Source organism: Tasmannia lanceolata, unplaced genomic scaffold, assembly GCF_043159265.1.
Source record: "Tasmannia lanceolata isolate RefF3 unplaced genomic scaffold, GAP_Taslan_0.1 ptg000004l, whole genome shotgun sequence".
In the NCBI taxonomy this organism is placed as follows: Eukaryota; Viridiplantae; Streptophyta; class Magnoliopsida; order Canellales; family Winteraceae; genus Tasmannia; species Tasmannia lanceolata.
In genome coordinates, this window is record NW_027518681.1 from 1,053,845 (window position 1) to 1,073,008 (window position 19,164).

The 19,164-nt window shown below is 42.3% G+C and overlaps 1 protein-coding gene across 1 annotated transcript in view; it reads right to left on the reverse strand.

The window, feature by feature from the left end:
* Window positions 1–19,164, reverse strand: part of TIC110 (translocon at the inner envelope membrane of chloroplasts 110) — a 32,584-nt gene that overhangs the window by 10,236 nt on the left and 3,184 nt on the right. Inside the window, exons 3-8 of the mRNA XM_077377596.1 lie at window positions 18,201–18,324; window positions 18,015–18,083; window positions 17,800–17,898; window positions 17,057–17,123; window positions 373–437; window positions 175–269 (exon numbers count right to left, since the gene is read on the reverse strand). Coding sequence (XP_077233711.1) covers window positions 175–269; window positions 373–437; window positions 17,057–17,123; window positions 17,800–17,898; window positions 18,015–18,083; window positions 18,201–18,324 — 519 coding nt within the window. The remainder of the gene's footprint in view (window positions 1–174; window positions 270–372; window positions 438–17,056; window positions 17,124–17,799; window positions 17,899–18,014; window positions 18,084–18,200; window positions 18,325–19,164) is intronic.

Consider the following 19,164-nt stretch of genomic DNA (forward strand, 5'->3'; position numbering starts at 1 on the left):
TTTTGGCCGAAATCCAAACCTAAATCTGATATTTTCAGATTTTGGTCTCAAATTTCGGACTTCGGATTTCAGCTGAAATTTAAAACCATGGTAGTAACCAAACAGCAGAAAATCAGCTCCATGATAGTCTATGTTTCCACAATTTCTAGGATACCAAAGTAATAGTGATCATACATTGCTCTTGTCCTTGATTTCAAGATATCAAGTGCTGCTGAAATATTTTCTTCAACTAGTTTTCTGGTATGCTCCCTAAACATGTCAGCAGCAACCTTCAAGAGATAAAATTCAACACATGAAGAATGGCTTATAGGTCATTAACTATGATGAAGAATTCTGTAAAATGCAGTAACAAAAAAAGTCTGATAGATATACCTCATCAGAAAGACGATATAGACGTTGTGCTTCTCTCAGATTAACAAGTTGTTTCTCATCGACATCTAAAGGGCATTTCAAATATTTTTCAGAATTTGCATATCCAGATTAGTCATCCGTACTCAAACGCAAGCAGGAATAACGAATAGGATGTTTACTAAAGAGCAAGGACTAGAAATGTTTACAAGGACTGCAAACTAAACCATAGAAATCATCCATAAACACAACTGAAAAAAGTATATCTTTATTCATTAAAAAAACAAAACTGAAAAAAAAAAACATGTTTTACTCATTTCCTTCAAGGAATCCAAATGTATTACTAAAGAGTAAGGCAAGCATAAGGTTACAAATCCAAAATGTACTCTGAGAAGTAGATTTTTTTTTTTTTGGTAGGTAAGCTGGGATTGAAGCCCCGACCTTTGTGGTGAAAGGACAAAGCCTTACCAAGTTATCATTGAGCTAGAGGCTCAATCCCCAGAGAAGTACAATTATAAGGAGGGCTTGGAGTGAAAGACAGAATTAGTGATTCATGCATCTGTGAACTTACTCATGCCATTTTACGGAATGCATCCAGAGATACAGATGCAATTATTTTTCCAGGGACGGCAACTTTGATAAAAAAAAAAAAAGTAAAAATAATGCAAAGGGGCAACGATTTCAAGAAACACAAAACCAGACAATGACACCATTCCCTGCTACTGTAGTACCACAAGTTGTATGCTCACCAAATTGCCTACAATGCTGGTCGATATATCACTGCATTGGGTCAACAATTTTGGCATTTTTCCATTTTGAGGTACCACAGGATGCATGCTCTCCTATATTTTTCCATTTTGAAGCAGTACAAGTTGTATGCTCAACAAATTGAGTGTTGATCAATATACCAAAGCATTGGGTCAACAATTTTGGCATTTTTCCATTTTAAAGTACCATAAGATGTATGATCTCCTATTCGACTTCTGTAGAGCCTCTTATAGCAATGGGTTTCATTCTCTGGTCAGCGTTTGTAGCTTGAGGTGACATATCTTTTCACCTATCAATTTGGATTGGAAGATCATCCCTCATTGCTTAAGAGGAACCTACTACATCATGAACAACTTCTTTTTCTGAATGATTTCATTTCTATTTAGATGCATACCCCTATGACTACGTCTCTAGCAATGCTTGGGCTAGATAGATCATTTTTAACATTTAAATTTTAATAAAAAATATTTTTAATTGTAAATTCCTCCAGTATTTTCGGCATAGACCTATCCATAAGGTAGAACTAAAAACCTTGCATCTGAAACCATTTGGCAAAGAGTGAAAACAAAGAAAAGCTAAGGCGTAGTGCTACGGATTATCCTTAGAGGGAGAGCGAGAGAGAGAGCGAGAGAGAGAGCTAGGGATCGAGGAAGAAGAGCTAATCAAGAAAATCCAAAATCTCGAAAGAGAGGAAGAGATAGACACATATCTAACTCGATGCCCAGAGAAGATCGAAGGTTGTTCAGCCCAAATGTGGGTCGGAAAGAGAAAGGTTGTCCGCGGCATGTGGTTTGCAAACGCAATCTCAACAGGTTCATGAAGGCGGTGGAAAGTAGACAAAAGCCAGACTTGAGAGATTGAATCTGCAATGTATGTAAGTTCGTGAACATCAAAAGATGGATCTCCCATTGACAATGTTGGAAATACTGGAGTTCTGTGGATGGAGGGGCGAAGGTGCATGCAAAGGCCAATGGCCATGCTAGAAGAAAGATCGGAGAGAAACCTCCCGTACGGTTGCCGGTTGAGGAGGTCCGTTATGGAAATCCAACCCCAAATGTGAACAATCAAAGGGTGCCCAGTCATGTCTCAGATGGTTTTTTGTTCAATGGCACCCTTCTTGGATCCAAATCCAAGCCTTCTTCTAAGTCTAGAGATGAATTTCCGGGTAAGGGGTAACTGTACACCTAGTTAAGAATGCTTCGATAGGCTGGAATAATTGTGGGATAGTTGGAGAGTTGGTTGAGAAAAACTAGAGTCCCCAGAGGGTGTCCGTGGTTATCGTTAACATGCTTGAAGTTATAATCTTGGCTCTCGAAGTGCTAGACCCAGAGCATATTGCTACCATGTTACTTAAACAATTGGATGCTGATACTCTAGTATGGTTTGTTGGAACAAATTTTGTGCTACTAAGGTCTACCCTGGTTGTTGGGAAGTTAGCGAGATTCTCCAATCGCTTTAGATCTGTAGACGCATGCCCGTGCACTCCCAACTAAGCACCAAAAGTTCGGTGGTGTATGTCAATCCAAAGCTTCTAACTTCCACGGCTCGGACTGTCCATAACATTATCATGAGTATATCACCAAAAAGTTTTTAAGAAACCCAATTCAACCCCTCTCTCTCTCTCTCTCTCTCTCTCTCTCTCTCTCTCTCTCTCTCTGGGATTGCTACCAGAAATTTAGGTAGGGATCCAAACGTTACGATTGGTGATTTTATTGTCGTGATCTGAAGCTCCCGCTGACTATGTCAAACTATGCACCTCTTCCAAGGATGCTAGATATCATTTGTTGCCCTTTTAATCATCAGATAGTGTTTGCGAGTTAACTTCTGGTGGAACAAACTCTGACGGATGATTATTGCTTTCTTAATCCTTAATGTAAGCGAGCCGCATATTATCTGAATTGGCATTGCATTGCAAGTGCTCCTTTTGTCTGCCGCTTGACGTCGAGCGCTTTCCGCGCTATCAGTCCTCACACACAAGCCTGGATCTGGATGGCGAAAGTAACTTGTCTCTTGTACACTTGCTTGGCAGTTACATTCACCAAGTTTTCTGGATCTTCCAGCAAGCAGATAATTTTTATCGCACGAGCTTTGGCTTCCTTCTCTCGAATCATTCTAGCTCGTAGCATTTTGCATTCCTAAAAAGTCTTCAGAGCGAACTTTTCCAAAAATAGATCTCCCTCATGTCACACCACTATTTATTTATTTTTTGAATAATAAACCACTAAAGAAATACTGTTTTTCCCATTATGTGTCGTTTCTTCTTTAATGTCAGCAACCACACCAAGGCATACCCTACCAAAGTTGTCCTGGTGATGTAAAATTGCAAATAATTTGGTCATCACTAGGATTATGCTGTTATAAATACGTCTCTAGAGCTTCTACCCAATCAAGACATTCGTGTTCATTAACTCCATAGAATCTTGGTATGTCTCTAATCCTCGAATCCATGTGTTGGGATCTTCTCGTCATATTCATGCCATCCCAAGCAGCCATTCGAACCTAAGCTCTGATACCATACTAATGTGATCCTAGGCTCTATAGGGAATTTTACCGAACATCTTAAGAGCGTTAGATGAACTTACATAAGGCATTTAATTAAGGGAGACTCAAACTGGACTTTTACCGAACACTTAGGGACTGAAAATGAATGAACACTATAAGGGACCTAAGCACTGAGCTTTGATACCAAAATGATGTGAACCCTTGACAGCCAAGAGAAAGAAAAAGGAACGATGATCAAGATCAAGAAACGAGATTAATATCAACACAAGAGATCAAGATCAAGAAAAAGCTAAAAATAGAGATAGAAAGGAGAGCTATTTAACCCAACCAGGAAGGATTAGAAAAGTGATGGGAGAAAGGAGAAGGAAAAGATAAAGAAATATGAGTTTAGAGATAAAAAAAGGACCTAATATGAAGCATCACTTCAAAGGACGTCACATCCGCATGAGAGAGAGACATCAAATCTTATTTTCATTCAATTCCACAGCATTCAAAAACAGTAATATATATATATATATATAAGAAAATAAAGAGAAGTAGAAAGTTCTAATACAAAAAACAAAAACCTAATATTTTGGACTAAAATACCCTCTATTGATTTAAAATTTTCGTAATACATATGTGGGCCCTATTTAAAACACTCACAACTCAAAGAGCATGAGTGATTTTATGGGAAAAGACCTTGATACCCCTCCTATAGCTTAAAGGACATAAAAATACCTAAAAGCGGTGTTTAAAAACGCAGAAGTGATGCGGAACGCGGCCAAGAAAAATCCTTGTCGACTCAGCACGGACGTGGCCAAGAACGTAGTTGACGCGATTGGTGTGGTCATAACTCGGAAGAGTCAAAGGAGGTTTTATTGACTCTGTAGGGCAAAACATGGAATGCGGATGCAGTACAACGCGGAACGCGGCCAAGGTAAAAGAGAGTTGACTTTCGCGAGTTCCGAGTCGAATCAACGAAATTTTAAACACTGCCTAAAAGACACTTAAAAATTAGAAGATGAGCCCTAGAATGGTCCCCAATCAATCTCTCTATAGATATTTAATTTTCATGTCGTTTTAGTTTGTTGGAGAGAGGAGAGAAAAATTAGAGGAAAGGCAAGTTAGAGAGCTATGCTCCCCCTCACAGATGCATTTATATAAAAGGAAGACGTACAAATACCAAAATGCCCTTAGGCACACATATAACATCTAACACTCCCCCTCAAGCTGGAATGTATATATCATACATTCCTAGCTTGTTAAAAATATCACCCAATTTTGCTTTACTTAAGGGCTTAGTAAATACATTGGCCAATTGATCCACTGATCGAGTGAAAGTGGCATTGATCTCACCCAACTGAATCCTTTGACGAATGAAGTGACAGTACACTTCAATATGCTTGGTTCGCTCATGGAAAACTGGGCTGGTAGCAATGTGGATAGCGGCCTTATTATCACAATGTAGGAGAGCTGGAGATGAGGAACAGAATCCAATCTCCGAAAGGAGGGAGCACAACTAGATGAGCTCTCCACTAGTAAGTGACATAGCTAAAACTATGTCTTGCTTCTTGCTTCGCCATGACACTAAATTTCACCCACCAAAGGTACAATATTTAGTGGTAGACCTCATATCTGCTCGTGACCCTGCGCAGTCTGCATCACAAAATCCTTTCAACTTTTCATGCCCATGCTTCTTGAATAGTAGGCCTTTCCCTGGCGCACTTTTCAAGTAGCGAAGAATCTAAATCATGGCCACCCAGTGGGAGGAGCGTGGTGCACTCATGAACTGGCTAACTACCCCCACTGGATATGAAATATCTGGGCCAGTAACTGTGAGGTAAATAAGTTTCCTAACTAGTCGTCGTACCTACTAGTGTCATCTAGCAAGTCTCCCTCGTCTGGAAGAAGCTTTGTATTTGGGTCCATGGGAACAACAGCTAGTTTCATACCCATAGAACCAGTCTCATCCAACAGATCTAGTACATACTTCCTCTACGAGAGGGCAAGACTACTACCAAAATAAGCTACCTCAATCCCCAGAAAATATCTTAGATGCCCAAGGTCTTTTGTGGAAAATTCTTTTTGTAGGAATGACTTCGACCTATGTATGTCAGTTGTGTCACTACATGTATTGATAATGTCATCCACATAGACTATCAACTATGAGAAGGACGTGCCCAGCATCAGACCGCTGACTAAATACCGAGTAGTCAACCGCACATCGCTTCATGCAAAATCGCATAATAGCATCATTGAATCCCCCAAACCATGCTCTAGGAGATTGTTTGAGCACGTATAGTGATTTGTTAAGTCGGCACACTGAGGAGGACATTTCTCCCTGAGCAACATACCCAGGAAGTTTACCTCCTCAGTCAAGTCTCCATGGATAAAGGGATTCTAGACATCAAGTTGATATAAGGCTCATCCCCGGTGGACGGCAAGGGAGATCCATGGTTTTAAATTTCGGCAGAAAACGAAACGAAATGCACATAGATCCATGGTTTTATCAATATCATTTCCGAGGTTATTTCTTGGGCTAGAAGCCTTCCTATGTTTCATTTCGTATCAGCGTATGATCTTTGGGAAGGTTGGGAGACTATTTGCAACGAGGGGATTAGCAAAGTTAAAATTACACAACCCTGGCTCCCTCCTCCTGAGGGAATGATAAAGCTAAATTTCGATGGATCCTCTCTTGGAAATCTGGGTGATGCAGGAATTGGGGGTTTATGCAGAAATTCAAAGGGGGATGTCCTCTGGGCTTTCTCGGGCCCCATTGGAGTGGTGGATTCGAATGAAGCGGAAGTGAGAGCTGTTCATTGTGGGATTAAGTCTTTGGATATGTCTGTGTTAGATAAGGTGATAGTGGAAGGGGACTCCTCTAATGTTATTCTCTGGCTTCTGGGTGCAGCCTCTCCTCCGTGGCGTTTTTTATCTCTCTTTGACGAACTAGATGATTTATTTGTTCTCTCGTCTATATCCTTTAGGCATGTGAGGAGATCAGCTAATTCAGAGGCCGACTCCCTAGCTAAGAGTGGTGTATTTAGGCCTAGTTTGGAGCGGTTTGATTATCTCCCTCCTTGATTTTGTATTTTCTCTTTATCCTTTTCTGTACCTTGCTGTGAACCAACTCGGTTCTTAATATATTCTTTTTCTACCGTCTCAAAAAAAAAAAGTTTAAAATTTTGGCCGAAATGTTTTGTTTCGGTGAAATGTTTCGGAAATTTCGATGAAATTTTTACAAGAATTCGTCTGAAATTTCGTACCGAAACCGAAACCGAGATTTAAAACCTTGGGGAGATCAACATTCCTTTTTTTTTTGAAAAGGGCAGAATATTATATATATGAAAACAGAACCGAGATGGTCCTGAAGGAACAAAGATAAAACAATGATAAAATTACAATAAATCAAGGATGGAGATAATCAAAACACTCAAACTCTGTCCTAAAGACCCCTTTCTTGGCGAGAGAATCTGCTTCAGCATTGGCTGATCTCCTAACATGGCTGAACGCTATGGAAGAACCCTTAGCCAGGTCCTCGATTTCCTCAAAGAGAGGCAAAAATCTCCAGGGGGGAGTCGCCTCTCCCGAAAGCCATCGAATAACATTTAAGGAATCCCCTTCGACTATAATTTTGTCGAAAGCCAGACGAGTCATCAACTTAATCCCGCTATGAACGGCTCTAACCTCTGCTTCATTCGAGTCTGCTACTCCGATAGGACCCGAGTAAGCCCAAAGGACTTCCCCCTTGTTATTTCTGCATAGACCCCCTATTCCTGCCTCTCCTGGATTGCCAAGAGACGATCCATCAAAGTTAAGCTTCAAGATCCCCGAAGGAGGAGGAATCCAGGATGGTAAGATTTTCACTTTGCTGACCCTTTCCATGCAGATAATTGCCCAGCCTTCCCAAAGGTCAAAAGCTGAAACAAAACGAAACAAAGGAAGGCTTCGGGCCCAAGATATAACCGCGGCGATCAACTGTACAAAAATCCAATACGGAGATCTAGCCTCTCCTTCAAAGATTCGCGCATTCCTCTCTTCCCACAAGAACCACCACGTGGCCAGAAGGCACATCTCCAAAGGATCCTGCCTTTCTTTCTCCAAGGATTCCATTCCCAACTCCTAATGAAATCAGCCATAGATCTGGAGGGAACCCAGCAGATTCCAAAACGAGTGAAAATGAGGCCCCAAATAACGCTAGCAATCTTGCAGTGGATGAAAAGGTGATCAATTGATTCACCAGCGGATAAACAAAGAGGGCAGTAATCTACCAACCACATTCCTCGTTTCCTCAAAAAATCCATAGTCTGAATGCGACCACAGCTAATAGACCACCCAAAGAAGGCAACTCTCGGAGGGCAAGATAGCTTCCAAACTGAGGAGGATACAGGTTCCGCTAAACTAGGGATCAGATGATGATAAAAGGATTTGACTGAAAATAAACCCGAAGGGCTCCAAATCCAAACCCGTCTATCTGCGCCCGAAGTCTTAATGTAGCAAGATTCTAATAAGGATAGGAGCTCGTGGAGAGAATTTAACTCTTTCAAAAAAGGCTCTTCGAAACTTAGGATACCAAACCACTTTCGCATGCACTCTTTCAAAGCAATCCGAGACCCATGCCTCTTTCTGAGATGACACCATAAATAAGTCAGGGAACAACTCCTCGAGAGGCTCCGCCGAGCACCAAGGATCCTGCCAGAACCGAATCTGATCCCCCACATATACTTTGAACAGGACTCCAGGTGCAAAGAGAAGCTTCAACTTCAAGATGTCCCTCCAAACTGTAATTCCTTTAATTTTAAAATTATCAACAGAGCCCCATTGCCCATTAGAGAAACCGTACTTACTTCCAATAACTCTAACCCACAAAGAGGATCAATCTTCGCCAAACCTCCACAGCCACTTTCCCAGAAGAGCCTGGTTGAAGCTCAGAACCCTTCTAAGACCCAAACCTCCATTTTTAGTAGGCAGGCAGACCGCACTCCATTTAATCAGAGAAAACCCCTTTGAGGACCCCGATCCTCCCCACAGAAATCGTCTCTGAATTTGCTCAATTCGCTGAGCGACACTGACGGGACATTTAAAAAGAGAGAAAATATATCGGCATATTTGATAAGACTGCCTTTATAAGAACCAGTCTACCACCTTTGGATACCAAAAGGAGCTTCCAGGTGACCAATCGCCGCTCAATTCTTTGAATAATAGGAAGCCATAAGTTTTTTTTTTGGTCGTCCCACTCCTAGAGGAAGACCCAGATAGGATGCTGGAAGAACATCTAAGGCACACCCTAGAATGCCGGCAAAAGAGGATGCATCACACTCGGGAACGTTGATCGCATACAACCGAAATTTCGCAAAATCAGATCTTTGACCCGAGACCATCTCATAACATCGTAACATTGCTTTAAGATTTAGAATCTGGGAAAGTACCGGAGGGCAGAACAGGAGGGTGTCATCCGCGAATTGAAGGATCGATACTTCTACCTTACTACTGCCAATTAGATCCCCTTCATAGAGCCCCAACTCACTTCCTTTTTTCATCAATCTGCACAGGGATTCGGCGACAATCACAAAAAGAAAAGGAGATAAAGGGTCCCCCTGCCTCAAACCTCTAGTCGATTTGAAGAAGCCTTTGGCTGATCCATTGATGATAACAGAGAACCAAGCGGACGCTAAGCAGTTTCGGATCCACCATCTCCACCGGCCACCAAAGCCCATTCGACCCAGGAGGTAATCTAAAGCTCCCCAATCCACTCTATCATAGGCCTTCTCCATATCAAGCTTGCAGAGGATCCCGCCTTCCCCCTTCCTTCGATAATAATCAATAGCTTCATTGGCTATCAAAGAGCAATCAAGAATTTGCCGGTTGCTTATAAAAGCACTTTGACAGTCCGAGATAATTGATGGTAAAACCACTTTGAGACGATCCGCCAGAACCTTTGCGAGAACTTTGTATAAGCTACCCACCAAACTAATCGGACGAAAATCCGAAACTTTTGATGCTCCTTCAATCTTTGGAATGAGGGTGATAAAAGTAGCACCTGTTCCTTTGTCAAGGATTGCTCCCTCAAAAAATTCATGGAAGAATTTTAGTAGATACGATTTTACAGCTTCCCAACAAGTTTGAAAAAAAGCCAAACAGAAACCATCTGGTCCAGGGGCTTTATCTTTTGCTAAAGAAAACAGTGCTTTCCTAATTTCCCCCTCAGAGAAAGGAGTTTCCAACCTGGCTGATTCCTCCAAGCTTAAACTTGCAAACTGAATATCTTGAGGGATTGGGCGAATCATCCCATCGGCAGAGTACAAGGATCTGAAGAAGACAATAATTTCTGCAATAATCCTCTCCCTGTCCGTCACACACACCCCCTCCACTTCTAAGGATTCAATTATGTTCCTTCTTCTGCGAGCGCTGGCCATGGCATGGAAGTAGGCTGTGTTTTTATCTCCCTCAGACAACCACTTGACTCAGGATTTTTGACGCCAAGAAATTTCTTCGAGCATCAACAACCCTTTATGCTCTTGGATTAACCTTCCGTGGTGCTCATAATCCTCCTCCGAGGCCAGACCACTCTCTTCAAGGGCATTTAGCTCCATCATTCTATCCTCTAGAATCCGCTTCCTGCCTAGGACAATCTCTTTCTTCTCCTTTGCCCACTCTTTCAATTTTGCTTTAAGGAATCGTAATTTTTTGCCAATGATTACGTCCGCTGGACCTTCGAATACACAATCAGTCCACCATCTTACTAAGTGAGCCTCCAGAAGGGAGTCTTCCAGCCATGCTAACTCAAATCTAAAGGGGGGCGGGCCCCACGACTCCATTTTAGGAGACAAGAGAATAGGGCAATGATCAGAAACTGAATGAGGTAAAGCTTTCTGGTAGACTTCTGAAAGAATTGCCAGCCAGTCTCCCAATAGTTGAAATCTGTCAAGCCTGCTCCTGGTCGAACCTCTGGCCCAAGTGAAGGAGGCTCCACCCAAAGGTAAGTCCACTAGCTCATTGGTTGCGATGAAATCAGCGAAAGCTCTCATGCCCGCAGTGTCTTGTTGGCACCCTAAACGATCCCTTGTTACTAAAATTTCATTGAAATCCCCCCCCAATACACCAAGGGGAGGAGCAGAGACTTCGCATCTGAGTTAATTCTTCCCAGAAAAGGCACTTCTCAGAGGATGACGAAGGAACATAGACTCCGGAGAACAACCAAACCAAATTGTCATTGGATTTTCGGAAAGCAACGGAGAGAGAAAAAACTCCACGTCAAACATCCTTACTGGCCCACGTGACCGAGTCCCAAGCCACCAAAATGCCCCCTGAAGCTCTCCTTTTGAAGCTAAGAAAGCAAAATCCCAGTCATTATTGAACCCCATGCTTCTCATGTCGATTCTACTAATTTGCGCCATCTTTGTTTCCTGTAGACACACAACCTCAGGACGCCTTAATTTAACTAATTCTTTAATTTGAATTCTTTTCTCCCGAGTGCCCAAGCCATTGATATTCCATGATAAGATCTTCATTATCAACCTTAATCAGATGAATTCTTCCCCGCCCTGACACCGAGAGCTCTTCCTTTTTTCTTGAATTTGATGCATTTGCTATGCGACCCAGAATCATAATTGATATCCGATTTTAATCTTACCAGTTCTCGTTCCTTTCTTTTCAAATTCGCTTCAGAAAGGGTATTTGAGAAGGTCACACCAACAACCTCCCTGAGTTCTGCCTTCTTGATACTAGATCTGTATTCCTCGACGGGTCCCGGAAATTCTAAACCCAGGTGAGAACTAAAGTCCAGAGTATGATCCACCATCAATTCAAGCACGTCCTGAGGAGAGACCGACCCAGAGTCATTCCTTGACGAAACAGGAGAGAGCTCCGAAACAAAAGGCAGTAAAGGAAACTCCGCCTTGCCACACCATCTCAGAGAAGAGAGATGAGAGAAACTTCCAAGCGATACCCTTACTAGAGATCGAAGGGAGAGCTCCCTTGCTCCACCAGAAAAACAATTCACCATCCCTCCCAAACCACTAAAATCAAGCATCACCTTTTTGAGACCCACCAAGCACTGAAGGAAGAAGCTGCCAATAGGAGAAAAGATAGGGAGCCAAATCTTGTGACTATTCAAACTACACCCCCTCACACTGACCCCCTCAATCTCCTCCTCAGTCTCAAACGAGAATCGGGGGCCACCCACTAGAAATAAATCATGATCAAAACTCTTATTTATGGAGCCTAATAAAGAGGAGGAAGGAGAAACAGATGAAATGATCTTTTGGCAAGAAGATTCCTGGAAAATATCGATCTGTAAAGTAGAAGGAGAGCGACGAACAGACCCAGATGCACTGTCCGGATGACACCGTGTGCTAGGCCCATCACAAGAGGGAGGATACCCAAAGGCCCAAGACTCCTTCTGACTCTCTGGGCCCACAGGAAGTGAGACTTGAGGGCCCGCTGAAAGAGCATCTTCTCTTCCAGAACAGTCTAGTGGGCCCGATACTGAGACCTCGAAAAAAGACACTCGAGAGGCTTCGCTAAGTGGCGGTGGAGTTAATGCTGAGATAATATCCTCGAAACTGTTGACCATAAAAGAAGATCGTTCACTTGCTGAGGTGTCCCTAACATGACCACCCAAGCTTCGCCATCTGTAGGTATGTGGGGGACCAGATTTTTGAATTTCGAAATTTTCGCCAGCTGGGTTGCTGCTAACCTGCGCCCCTTGCAGCGCACAATAGACGGTATGCGAGAAAAACTCTGGATCCACCAACCCTTCGTCCCCGGCATTTATCTCCGGCTCAAACAACGATGCAGAGACTTCATTAGTGGCATTGAAGATTTCCTCAGTCGAATTTATGGGGATTTTACCTACTTCAACTACACGAACCCCTTCATTATCAGGATTTAAAGGGTTCCTCGTCTCTCCTTTCGAAGCCAACTTCTCAGCCATTGAAGGAGCAGAGATTTTTGCAGAGTGCTCATCGTCTTCAATTGTTTCTCTGGAAGCTAGAATCCATCGAAGAGCTCCATCAATAGAACTTTGAATGGATAGTTCACATCCGGGGGTTCCTTCTGACATAATCAGCATCCTACCCGCTTCATAACCGTATCCCGCATAACACGACGAATCAACCTCCACCACCTTGCCTATTTTTCTCCCTATTCGACGAAAGTTATCTGCGCACCATGCTTCAGGCGAAACCCCTTCTATCTTCCACCAGAAAGGCTTCCCCGCCTTAAGAAATTTTGAATCCCACTTCTTAAGTTCTTCAAGAGGAGAGTGGGGAGGAAAGCACCAATTTCTGATTAAGTGAGATCGGTTAGCACCCGCTGGTATAGAGATTTGAGTTTCTAGAGGAGCAATTTTATAAACCACAGCCTCAGTCCCTTGACTGCTGTTGCGAGAGAGCCAGGCTTCCAGCGCATCCAGATCACCATCCCAACCCTCCTTCATCTTCCCCCAATAACCTAAGTCTGCATTGCTAATAGACTTAAGAGGGACCACTTTGATGCTGAAAGCTACACCTTCCGAGGTAGCAGGAAGCAATGTCGCCATTCTAGCTTTTTCTTCCTTCGGCTCTTTTGGATTAGGATCATGCCTCCTGATCCACCTTCTGTTCTGGGTGCCCTAGGAAGTTGAAATCCAAACTGGACCAGAATTTATTACACTTCCAGCATCTGACCCTCTTTCTAAAATTTCTGAAATCACATTTGCAGCACCGCCAATCTCCCAGATCCCTATCTTTTCTTTTTTGGAAAACACTGTCCATTCGTCTTCCATTTTTGCTTTTTACTGGTAACCAATCCGCCCCTTCATTTCTGGGGGACCAGTTTCTCAGCCCAGCTTCAGAGGCAGAGCCAAGCTGTTCTGCAGAATGTGCCGGCCACAAAACAACTTTAATCCACCGGATTCTGATTCTGAAACCCACGAAGACACTGAGATGGAAGAAGACACCGAAACTGAGGAAACGGAAGAAGAAGAGGCAGAGGAAACAGAGGAGGAATCCGATGAACCCTACATATACAACGTAGAAACCTCTACTTCGGAAACCTCAGTGACGGGATCGGAGAGGGAAGAGTTTGAGGCTGAAATGGTAAGAAATAGAGGAGGAGATGGAGCTACTACGGTTAACCAAAGAAGGACTTCTGCTCCAATGCCTCCAAACTCTGAATCTCTCCGGATCGCTTACCAACCTCCCATCGATCACCAGAGGAGAAGATCTCCGCACCCACCGAGTCCCGTGGCTTTCATGTAAAGGCCTAACCACAAAAAGATCATCCTGAAAGATCAACACTCCAAAGGATGGAATTTTAGAAACTGGGGAGAATGTCATTGTGTAGTCAACCTCGAATGTCAGTGTATATCCTTTGGCAACCAAGCCAAAGGCACTCAACTGTCCCGTCGGGCAGATATTTGATTGCAAAGACCCAATGATAGTCCACTGGCTGAGCACATTGAGGTAGAGGGACCAAATCCCAAGGATGATTGGCTTGAAGAGCGAACATCTCAAGATCCATCGCAGCACACCAACCGAGATGAGCCAGAGCTTCGGGCACAAACCTATGCAAAGAAACAGGAGACAATGACGGGGCAAAACTGCGAAGCAAAGGGGTGAGATGATCATAAGAAATAACCGAGGAAGTAGGATGTGCAGTCGTACGGAAACGAGTCCGTGATGCAATCGGAGAATCTACAGGATCATCAGAAGAGGGTAAAAGGCGTAGTTGAGATGGAAAAGCCGGTATCTTCGGCTGAGAAGACGTTGCCTCGGGCATAGGGTGGTGGGCATCTGGCCCCGAATGCCGCTGATAGACCTTCAGAGCAACCGAAGGACGAGGAGGAGCCGAAGGCAGCTGCAATGTAGTAGAAGGGGACTCTACATGAGCAAATAAAACAGGAAGAGGGAGAGGAACTAGAGAGTCAGGCACAACGTTACTACTCTCAGCGGGAGCAGTAAAGAATGAGACAGACTCAAAGAAGGTGACATCAGCGAAAATAAATAAGCGCTTCACACGAGGGCTATAAAAGCAATAACCCTTCTGGGTGCGAGAGTACCCAAAAAAGACGCATCTCTCCGCCCGAGGATCCAACTTATCCAGGCTGGGTGAGAGGTTGTGAACAAAACAAACACAACCAAAGATCCGTGGTGTGATGGGAAATGGATCCCCCTAAGTTTGTAAAACTGAGAAAGGGGAGGTACCATCTAAAACAGAAGAGGGGAACCAATTACCAAGGAAACAAGATGTAAGGATGGCATCGCTCCACTAGAGTTTAGGAACCCGTACTTGAAAGAGAAGAGTGCGGGCCATATCAAGTATCATAGTTTCCTCTCAGCGACACCATTTGCTGAGAGTAGACGCAAGAGGAATGATGAACAATGCCATGGGTGGATAAAAAATCGCGAAAGTCGGCAGAGAAGTCTCCCGAGCATTATCAGTCCGCAAACATTTAAGATTACGACTATATTGTTTAGTGATTTTAGCATAAAGGTGTGAAAAGCATGGAAGACCTCAGATCGGTCTTTAAATAGATATAACCAAGTCACACAGAAGAAATCATCCACAAAAATGACAAAATATCGATACCAGATAGAGGCGTGGTCCTTGAGGGACCCCATACATTCGAATGCACTAACTCAAAAGGAGTAGAGACTCGACTACCAACTCGGGATGGAAATGACACACTTCCCAAGCTCACAGGATTCGCACTGGAAAGAAGAAACAAGACTAGGAATGAAAGATGATTGCTGAAGCTTTTGGAGTGCGGGATGACTGAGACAATAGTGCCACTGATAAGAATCGACTGATATCAAGATAAAGAGCATGAAAACAACGAATAGAGATGGAAACAAAGCAAGGAAAAAGGCATCAGAAGGGCACAAGCGGCATACCGCGGCTCTGAAGAAGAGACATAATGAAGGTAGACATAAGACAACAAGCCAAAGTTGGACTAAAGGCTAATTTGATAATATCGAAGCCGTGGAGAAGGAAGAAAGTAACGGAGAGTATTTAGCATATGATAGTGGAGAGTGAAGGGAAGGAAAGGAACACTAGTGTCTTATAAAAGATTTAAGAGAGGAACACTAGGGTTGCTTGAAGATCCAAGTTAGGTTTTTTTTTGTTTTTTTTGGTGTGTGTGTGTGTGTGTGTGTGTGTGTGTGTGTGTGCACGTGGGGGGGTTTCTGATGAGAGTGGGGTTGGGCGTTGTTGGGGCGTGCGAGGGAGGATGGGATGGGTCTGATGGGAGGTACAGAGGCATGAGAGAATTTGGGATGAGGGTAGGGTTTTGGGATGGTTAGGGTTTGGACCAAGGAGGAAAAGGAAGAAGGGAGGAGGAACAATGGTTGTCCCTAGGGGATCAAAACCCTAGGGCTCTGATACCATGTTGAGAAAGGAGAGAAGACAGAAAAATGAGAGGAAAGTTAAGTTACAGAGCTATGTTCCCCCCTCACCAAGGTATTTATATAAAAGCACTACGTACAAAGACCAAAATGCCCTTAGGCACACGTACAACATCTAACATAGTTTATTTAGTACGGTTCAATTGCGTGTATATCTGGGGATATCTAGGGCCTGATGTAATGGACAAGTAGCTTTCGGAATAATACATTATGTGCAAGTTTCTTCTACTATTTGTATCTCTCTTCCCTCCTATTTCCCTTCTCTCATTTCCCTTTCTTCCCTTCGTCATCCTCGTTCTATGTCATGATGTTTTCTTCATTCATTCTTTCTGCCAGTGTCTAAGGCCAACTTCGCCTCCCCCCGGTCGGCAAACAAAGCATGGAGAACATCTACGCCATAGAGTTTGTGCCTTTTCTTGTCAAATTGCATTTACAAAATCCTCATGATGGACCACTTGCGTAGCCGAAGGATGATCATCGTCAATAATTGTGCCCTTGCCTTGAGGCGGGGAATTTGTCAACCATATTTTTATTCATTGCATGTTTGATTGGGCGATCTTGTCCTACATGTTTCATCTTATCTGATGGTTTCGAAGGGTGTAGTTGTGCTTATTCTAGCATTTCCTAGGTTTCCATCTTAAATTTTCATCATTTGCATGAGCTTTCATAAACTTCCATGATTTTTACGGGATTTCCACTGACATGCATGAATGATACTGGCATGTTTCCTTCTCCATCATGACCAACATGCATATCGAAACATACATTGAAAACCATGTTCATCTTATTACAAGAGACCATAATTTTTTAGTTTATCTGCTATACAATTTTCTTTAACTAAAGAGAAGTAAAGAAAATAAAATTATGAGGGTAAACAAAATGATTTAAAAAGACACCCACCTTAAGTGCATCAATTAAGCACAAAAAGTCCAACATAATTCATGAAATCACATTCATAGAGTTAATAAAAATCAATAAAAAAAAAGCATAAATTGTATTAGTTCAATGAAAATTAGGAAAAATATTTCTAAGGTAGCAAAGAACCAACTCCACAAAGTTTGTGTGTTCACCTCTGTCAATCAACTTCAGCTTCAACGCATACAACCTTTGGGCATTGTCTCGGATTGCAACCTCAACCTGTCAATGGAATAATTATAAGTTGCTAGGCAACTGACTATGAGAAACAATAGGATCGAATTTAAGATTGAAACCACCATGCTTTCTGAAGCTGAACTCGGAAGTTGAAAGTACGCATCCGAGACATTTCAACAATCCGAGACATTTCAAACCACAAAATGCACGAAATATAATTTTATAAAGAAAAGAGTGCTTATGACTAAACAATAATAGATGAAACAAACCGATCAAAAAATAATAATAGATGAAACAAGAATAAAAAAAAAGGGTAAGAGAAAAACGAGTCCGTCAAACCTTATTTGGAAAACAAAAGAATGGAAAGATAAAACAATATACCAACAAAAAAAAAAAAAATTTGAAATCGTTCAACAAAATTTAAACAAGATGAAGGCATTGCCCACACCGAGTATTTGACGCACTATGAGCCAAGAAGAAAAAACAAATACAAAGAAACAACAGAGCCTCGTATCATGATGAGTCAAATTTCAAAGAGAACATTTCTAATTAATGCCTCTGGAAGGGGTTCAAAACCCATGGAAAATCATGCAGACGCATGCAGATCATAATTATTTCGAGACAATTCTATCATAGCAAACAGCATCGCTGCTGTCCAAGTGAGCAAATAAACTGCCACATAAATAATTACTTGGTAAGCATCTCATAACTGCTTATATACCTGAGAATCAGTGACCTTGAAAACACGCTTCCATGGCAATAAGAATGTTGATGCTTCTCCAAACACAAGGGTTGAAACATAAACCAGCTTCTGAAATGCCTGCACTGGAAAGACTCTAATAATGGTCACGCTTAGCTATTTTCTTCCAATGCACCCAAAATTTCTATAACAACACAACAAGATGTGAAAGCAGAATCACATTTACAAGAACCTACCCGGCGCTGCTCTATGTCATCATCACGATCTCCGGTTTCCAGCCTTTGCCTGAAGATGCGCCTTCCAATCTAACAGTGCCACGAGAAAAAGACTATAAGAGAATACAGAATGCATATACATATCTTGCTTCAATGACAATGATTAACTTAGAGAAGGTTGGCACAGAAATCATTTCACAAAGATACCTCCATGTGCACAGTGGCTGCATCTGGGTCATCAATACCAAGAGCATTTTTAAACTTGATAATAGTTTCTACTTCATTGCCTTTGAGACTTTCACCTCCTGGTGGGAGGACAGATGAAACAAACCTGAATTCATGAAACAACAATGGTTTGAAAAAAAGGAACCAGTAGAGTGTCCAACAATTAATAATCTTATTTTCACTAGTTGAGTACTAAGAAGATGCCTGATGAGTGGAGGAAAAGTACAATAGTACCTATTTATAAGAATAGGGGGGATATTCAGAGTTGCACCAATTACCGGGGAATAAAGCTAATGAGTCACACCATGAAGCTTTGGGAGAGGGTAATTGAGCATAGACTAAGAAAAAATACTAAGGTGTCAAAGAATCAATTTTGTTTTATGCCCGGACGATAACTATGGAAGCTATCTTCTTGATTATGAGGTTAATGGAGAGATTTAGAGAAAATAAAAAGGACCTTCATATGATTTTCATTGATTTGGAGAAAGAGTATGATAGGATTCCCAGGAGTGTTATGTGGTGGGTCCTTGAAAGGAAAAAAAATGCCTACTAAATATGTTGATGTGATTAAGGATATGTACGATGGAGCAATAACTAGTGTTAGAACCACGGATGGCACGTCTAGTGAATTTCCAATTACAATAGGACTGCACCAAGGATCAGCTCTAAACCCTTATCTTTTTACGCTAGTTATGGATGAGCTTACGGAGGGTATCCAGGATGAGGTGCCGTGGTGCATGCTATTTGCAGATGATATAGTATTAATCGACGAAACTAAAGCAAGAGTAAATGCTAAATTAGAGTTATGGAGAACTACTTTGGAATCTAAAGGTTTTAGACTGAGTAGGACTAAGACAGAATATATGGAATGCAACTTTAGTAATGTAAGGAGGCGGGACGAGGACGTAGTAAATATGAGTGGACAGGAGGTACCTAAGAGGGATAT